This window comes from Neoarius graeffei, chromosome 18 (genome assembly GCF_027579695.1).
Source record: "Neoarius graeffei isolate fNeoGra1 chromosome 18, fNeoGra1.pri, whole genome shotgun sequence".
Taxonomy (NCBI): Eukaryota; Metazoa; Chordata; class Actinopteri; order Siluriformes; family Ariidae; genus Neoarius; species Neoarius graeffei.
This window is the reverse complement of record NC_083586.1, coordinates 61,154,737-61,162,236: the sequence shown is the minus strand read 5'-3', so window position 1 is coordinate 61,162,236 and position 7,500 is coordinate 61,154,737. Positions and strand designations below refer to the sequence as shown.

At 43.4% G+C, this 7,500-nt stretch overlaps 1 protein-coding gene across 3 annotated transcripts in view; it reads right to left on the bottom strand.

Annotated features, from left to right (window-relative positions):
• The window catches only part of r3hcc1l (R3H domain and coiled-coil containing 1-like), an 8,451-nt gene that overhangs the window by 862 nt on the left and 89 nt on the right, over positions 1 to 7,500 (bottom strand). For 2 of the 3 annotated variants that reach the window (XM_060899156.1, XM_060899157.1), the window contains exons 2-6: positions 6,675 to 7,178; positions 6,416 to 6,600; positions 6,270 to 6,340; positions 2,598 to 2,693; positions 1 to 105 (exon numbers count right to left, since the gene is read on the bottom strand). The exon at positions 1 to 105 is cut by the window's left edge and continues 36 nt beyond it. In XM_060899156.1, the coding sequence (XP_060755139.1) occupies positions 1 to 105; positions 2,598 to 2,693; positions 6,270 to 6,340; positions 6,416 to 6,600; positions 6,675 to 7,163 (946 nt within the window). In that variant the 5' untranslated portion in view covers positions 7,164 to 7,178. The remainder of the gene's footprint in view (positions 106 to 2,597; positions 2,694 to 6,269; positions 6,341 to 6,415; positions 6,601 to 6,674; positions 7,179 to 7,500) is intronic. The other variant, XM_060899158.1, reaches the window with a different exon arrangement.

Genomic DNA, 7,500 nt, shown 5'->3' with positions numbered 1-7,500 from the left:
GCTGCTCTCGGCTCTGTGCGCTCTTCACCCCGAGGGCGCCGATGACTAGGCGCCGGGCGAGAGCCGCGCTCGTCTGAGGACGCTCTTTCGCTGGGAGGAGGTAATCTACAGGGGGTGAGAGCAACAGTACAGGGCTGTGCGTAAGTAATCACCCCAATCACTGCGACGCTCCATTCAGCTAATTAATCATACTGCACCTTTTTGAGTTTTTGTTTTTATTTATTATCCCCCGGGCATGTGACGCGGAGGGTGATAACTATCGCTCTGTCCGTCTGTAAACGTTTTAATTTCTGGAGCATAACTCAAACTATTAGGAATTTTTTTTTTTTCATGAAGCCTGACAGTAATATTAAAGCTCATAGGCAACGGTTTTAATTTTATGCACATTTGAAACTTTATATGTTGTTAAACCCTCTGTAATTTTCTTCTGGTCCCAAGAAGTATTGTTAATAAGTAATAATTAAAATAAGTTAGCGCGGATCGCGGCGAATTTCTGTTCGGCTATTTTCGTGACCACTCGGTACCGGCGTGATGTCATTCATGGCAAACAAACCGCTTGAGTTGAAGCCACTTCCGTTTACTTACACTGCCATTCGGCTTGAGTGCAGACGTGCGTTCAGGAATTTCCAAAGGGGGAAAAAAAAAACATGCCGTATTGTTGTGCAGTGAACTGTAACAACGGGACCGGTTCAGGAAGAAGTTTTTACCTTTTTTCCAAGAGAGGAGAAGAGGCAGAGAGAGTGGATTAGCTTTTTCTGGAAGCGGAGAGAGTGGGTTGTGCACGTGAAACAACATCAAGCAGTCAAAGAAGAAACGGAGCAGCAACGCTCAAGCAAAAAGGAGAAGATTGGAGGTAAACACTTACTTTTGCTTGCAATTGACAAATCAAGAATCCTGAGGGATCCTGTACAATCATTGTGGAAATGAGACAGGGATATTTCCTCGCTTAGAGTCGGCTATAAATAGTATAATGCCGCGGATGGCAGGCTAATGTGTCCTACCGGCGCACTGTCCAGTAATCGTCACCTCTATCCACTAGGGAGGGCGGTTTAATTATTCTTCAAAAGGGCTCTTATTTAGTATTATGACGAAAGTAGGAATTTATCATAACTACCAGGATAAATCGTTTGGGCAGCGAGTCTTGTCGAGGTCCGGGGCCACCGCGATCAGAGTCGGCCGAGTCGCTGTCGGATTCCGAGGCCGCGCGGTCAAACCAGTGAGCCACGTTCACCAATTGCTTCGCAACGACCATAGGTTCATACATATATTGTTTCACCTCTCGATATTCAATTTGGAGAGTTCTTACTTCAAAATCGCTATCAGACATTTTACACAACCTCTCACGACCAAAGTCCGTACACGTGTGCTCGGTTCGCAAGTAAACACAGAACTGCTCTCGGTCTGTTTGGCTTAAATGACGTCACGACGACGGTCCCCTGGCAGTAAAAGTGCGCATAAGTGAGATGTAAACAAATCTTCGGAACTTGCACAAACCAGTATATTTGAACCATTTTATTCCATTTTAGGGTGCAAATTAGAAACTAGGAAGATTGAATTCGCTTTTTGGGTCATTCTTCTAGAAAATAAAGTTGATATTCTACGTTCCGCCTCCGACCCTTGCCTATGACCTTTAAGTGACCAGAGGAGTGCCTTTTGGGATTTCTGTGATTTTATTTATTTATTTATTTTAAGTTTTTCCGTATTTCCATGGCAACCAATTCAACTTAAGAAAATTTGGAGTGGGGTTTCATTTTTTTTTTTTTTTTGGGGGGGGGGGGGGGGGGATATGCTGCCATCTGATGACTTTTTTTTTAATCTGTCTATCTTCCTTTCAATCCTGCCACTTTTGCACTTTTTTTTTTCATTCCTCACAATTCTTGTCTTTCACACTACTAATGCACATTCACCTGTACAAAGCACATACGCACATTTTTATCGTTACGTTTTTCTGTATATCGTACAGCCGACTTGTTCTTGGGATTTTTTTTTCCCTTTTCTCGCATGTCTGATTACTGGCTGCTGTAACAATTTACCAGCTTGGGATCTCATCTCATTATCTCTAGCCGCTTTATCCTGTTCTACAGGGTCGCAGGCAAGCTGGAGCCTATCCCAGCTGACTACGGGCGAAAGGCGGGGTACACCCTGGACAAGTCGCCAGGTCATTACAGGGCTGACACATAGACACAGACAACCATTCACACTCACATTCACACCTACGCTCAATTTAGAGCCACCAGTTAACCTAACCTGCATGTCTTTGGACTGTGGGGAAAGGCCCTCGCCGGCCACGGGGCTCGAACCCGGACCTTCTTGCTGTGAGGCGACAGCGCTAACCACTACACCACCGTGCCGCCCCCAGCTTGGGATCAATAAAGTTATTCCCTCTAATTATTTTGTGATTTTAAAAATGTTACGTGTAAATCTCAACAGAAAAATGCACTTTTTTTTTTCCTGGAAGAACCTGGATTTTCAAGAGAGCACAGCACTTAGAAAAGCAGGAAAGTGTTTTTAAAAAAAGGGGAGGGGGGAAACAGGAGGGGGTGAATATTTATGCACAGCGCTGTAGGAAGCAGAAAAGAGGGATGGAGGGGGAGTACCTGAGGAGGCGCGCGCTTGGGCTTTAGTAGCCGAGGAGGATTTGGAGAGAGGACGAACCTTCAGCATGGGGTGTTTGGTCCTCAGAGCATCTCGTGCTACACAGAGAGAGAGAGCAAATCAACATCTATAAGCACTCCTGTGTTTCTGCTTTGTTCAGTTCACTCAAAAAGAGCAGAATGTTTACTATTTTTTTTTTCTCCTGTGTCTGTTATTAGTGTTTGTGTCACAAAAGTGCGTCATCTTTCTTAATCATCTCCATTTTGAGGGTTCCAGCTCTTGAGTGTCTGTCTGGATTTGGCTGGAAAATTAAAACTGGGTTCAGTTGATGGATTCGGTGATGAGAGAGAACGGATATTTTGTGGAATCATAATCGTACACTAAACAGTAGCAGAAGGCACAGCAGGCAATTTGAAAGGTCTTTGCAACAAAGGAATCAGGGTTCGACATTAATGGTAGTCCGACTGTCCGGGACAACCAAGTGTTTGGTCAACTCCACATCCGCCTGTCCAAGAGTTTGTTGAAAATCACCATTTTTATAGAAATCATTCAAGAGTTGCATCAATAAAGTTCCAACCCCGTTATTGTTTATGAAATTCCAGGGAAGCCGAGTACAGCAGGGGTGTGTGTGTAAAAATAGCCACTCTAATTATACAGTGGAGGAAATAATTATTTGATCCCTTGCTGATTTTGTAAGTTTGTCCATTGACAAAGAAATGAACGTTCTATAATGTTAATGGTAGGTTTATTTTAACTGAGCGACAAAACATCAAAAAGAAAATCCAGAAAATAACTTGATATAAACTGATTTGCATTTCTTTGAGTGAAAAGTATTTGAACCCTCTAGCAAACAAGACTTGGTATTTGGTGGCAAAACCCTTGTTGGCAAGCACAGCGGTCAGACGTTTCTTATAGTTGATGACCAGGTTTGCGCACGTGTCAGGAGGAATTTTGGTCCACTCCTCTTTGCAGATCATCTCTAGATCATTAAGGTTTTGAGGCTGTCGCTTCACAACTTGGAGCTTCAGCTCCCTCCATAGGTTTTCTATGGGATTAAGGTCCGGAGACTGGCGAGGCCACTCCATGACCTTAATGTGCTGCTTCTTGAGCCACTCCTTTGTTGCCTTGGCTGTATGTTTTGGGTCACTGTTGTGCTGGAAGACCCATCCACGACCCATTTTCAGTGTCCTGGCAGAGGGAAGGAGGTTGTCACTCAGGATTTTACGGTACATGGCCGCGTCCATTCTTCCGTTGATGCGGTGACGTAGTCCTGTGCCCAAAGCATAATGTTTCCACCCATGCTTGACAGTGGGGATGGTGTTCTTCGGATCATAGCATTTTTCTTCCTCCAAACACAGCGAGTTGAGTTAATGCCAAAGAGCTCGATTTTGGTCTCATCTGACCACAGCACCTTCTCCCAGTCACTCTCAGAATCATTCAGGTGTTCACTGGCAAACTTCAGACGGGCCTGCACATGTGCCTTTTTGAGCAGGGGGATCTTGCGGGCACTGCAGGATTTTAATCCATTACAGTGTAATGTGTTACCAATGGTTTTCTTGGTGACTGACTGTGGTCCCAGCTGCCTTAAGATCATTAACAAGCTCCTCCCGTGTAGTTCTAGGCTGACCTCTCACCTTTCTCGTGATCATTGGGGCCCCAGACCGAGGTCAACTGATGGTCATTTTGTATTTCTTCCATTTTCGAACTATTGCACCAACAGCTGTCTCCTTCTCACCCAGCTTCTTGCTTATGGTTTTGTAGCCCAGTCCAGCTCTACAATCTTGTCCCTGACATCCTTCGACAGCTCTTTGGTCTTGCCCATGTTGGAGTCTGATTGACTGATTCTGTGGACAGGTGTCAATTTAAGACAGCTGTCTTTAAAGGAACAGTCCACCGTACTTCCATAATGAAATATGTTCTTCTCTGAATTGAGACGAGCTGCTCCGTACCTCTCTGAGCTTTGCGCGACCTCCCAGTCAGTCAGACGCGCTGTCACTCCTGTTAGCAATGTAGCTAGGCTCAGCATGGCCAATGGTATTTTTTGGGGCTGTAGTTAGATGCGACCAAACTCTTCCGCGTTTTTCCTGTTTACATAGGTTTATATGACCAGTGACATGAAACAAAGTTCAGTTATACAAATTGAAACGTAGCGATTTTCTATGCTATGGAAAGTCCGCACTATAATGACAGGCGTACTAACACCTTCTGCGCGCTTCGGCAGCGCATTGATACCTTCACTCCTGTTTTCCCCCTCTCCCCCGCAGGCTACTTGTCTTGGTGGTCAAGTTGGTTGTATTGACGGAAGTTGGGGGGGCGGGGGAGAGAAAAAAAAAAAAAAACAGGAGTGACGGTATCAATGCGCTGTCGAAGCGTGCAGAAGGTGTTAGTACGCCTGTCATTATAGTGCGCACTTTCCATAGCATAGAAGATCACTACGTTTCAATTTGTGTAACTGAACTTGTTTCACATCACTGGTCATATAAACCTATGTAAACAGGAAAAACGTGGAAGAGTTTGGTCGCATCTAACTACAGCCCCAAAAAATACCATTGGCCATGCTGAGCCTAGCTACATTGCTAACAGGAGTGACAGCGCGTCTGACTGACTGGGAGGTCGCACAAAGCTCGGAGAGGTACGGATCAGCTCGTCTCAATTCAGAGAAGAACATATTTCATTATGGAAGTACGGTGGACTGTTCCTTTAATGCAGGTAATGAGTTGATTAGGAGTGTCTAACTGGTCTGTGGGAGCCAGAACTCTTAATGGTCGGTAGGGGATCAAATACTTATTTCACTCAACGAAATGCAAATCAATTTATATATTTTATAAAATGTGATTTTCTGGATTTTCTTTTTGATATTCTATCTCACTGTTAAAATAAACTTACCCTTAAAATTATAGACTGTTCATATCTTTGCCAGTGGGCAAACTTACAAAATCAGCAAGGGATCAAATAATTATTTCCTCCACTGTAGATCATTAGTCATTTGAAATCGGAGAAATGGCGATGAAACGCCTCGATAAAATAAATATCTGTAGTGAATTTTCATTTAATTTCATTCGGACTTTTTATTGTACTTTTTTTTTTTTCTTTTGTACGGTTCACATTAACCATCACAAATGTGGTGTAAAATTTCGGGGGAATTTTACGACAGTGAAAGGTGAACTCGCTTACGGTTTGTTCTCCTTCACAGCGTGACTGTCACCCTGATTATGTCCAACTTGTTTTCTTTAAATTGATTTATACTCCAAGTTTTACTGGATTAATCAGGATTTAACTTTATTTCCTCCAGAAGCTCTGAATTTGTGCGAGGCTAACTCTTAAAACTGTGGATCAGATAATGGGTTAGAACACACACACACGCACCATAATGGGGCTTTGGATCGTTTCTATTTATTGTTACAGTTAAAGTTTGAGTTTTATTGAAAAACTAAATTATAAAGCAGAATGATCAGAACTCTACCTGCTTTTTGATTAACAAAGTTTATCACTTTCCTTTCACAGAACTCGTAAATACAGAGGAATAAAAAGGGTACGGTCAGGACGAGTGAAAGATCTTGCAGCGGATTAAAGAGTTAAAGTCGAGTCGTGGGAATGAAGATGAAACTTATAAAAAATAAAACACTGAGGAAACAGTTACACTTTAATGATCAGCCTGTGGGTTTAAAACTGACCTGCTATGGGACTGGAGAAGAGGCCGAGGGCATGTGTGTCATCGATCCACTTTATATCGAAGCCTTTCTGCCTGAAACACACACACACAGCTGATTTCTAAGACCTGTACAGCATGAAGGATTCAGTACCAGGATCCAGAACGTACTGATAAGAGCAGAAGGCTCGGATTAAATCCTCCGTTTTAAACTCTAAAGGGAAGTCGTAGATCTCGACGATATGAGACAACTCGTCCTCTCGCAGCTCCACCTCGTCATCCTCCGGAGTCCAGTTATAGTAGTTGAACTGGGGCTCTTGAATGGACGCCTTGTTATGCCCCGCCTTCTGAGAGATCTGAAACAGGAAGTACGGACACGTGCTGAACGAAATCAGCAAAACAAACAGGGCTTTTCATTAACGTGCTATACCTCTTCCAGAAGGTGTGGGTTGAGACATTCTCCATCATCGGTGAATAAAGCATCCCAGTTATCACCCTCTTCTTCCTGGTTCTGCTCCGGTTCTGTTCCTGCAGTCTTTAACTTGCTTGTCGTGTCTGTTGTCGTGCTCACATCCTCAGAGGACACCCTCTGTTTGGCGTGTTCCTTTTCCACCCAGGTTTCATCTCCTTCCTTCACGCTCGGTTCCTCTTCACCGTTTGTAACTCCATCATCCTGCGTTTCCTTCTTATCTCCTCCACTTTTGTCCTTCTTGTTCTTGGAGTTGTATCTCCGGGCTTTATCGGTGTAGCGGGGTCTGCCTTTGGGTTTCTTATCACCTGCTGATTGGGGCTTTTCTCTGGATTGGGGTGGGTTTTCGCCCTTTCGTCCCTTGGGTACATAAATCGCCATGTCAGGCTTCTTAGTGCGTGATGGAGCTGAAGGTTTGGGTTCTCCCTCTGCCTGGCTGCTTTCCTCCATCACCACATATAAGTTCTGGGGGAAGGAAAATAAATAAATATATATTTTACACACACACACACACACGCGTTTATCCCAAATCAGACCCTTCACTCATTATAGCTTTCATAAATTAAACATCTCTGTGGTTTATAAATCAGTTAAACTGTGTTTTATAATACACAATATATTATAAACTCCTCAACCAGGCTAAACACGCTAACATGCTAGCAATATTTACTTGTCATTTTTTCTCTCGGAAATTCGAAATAAATCACAAAAGTCTTGTTTAAATATCACAAGAAATATATCAGCTGTCAAATTATGCGTTCATTTTATTTATATAAGTTACACACAG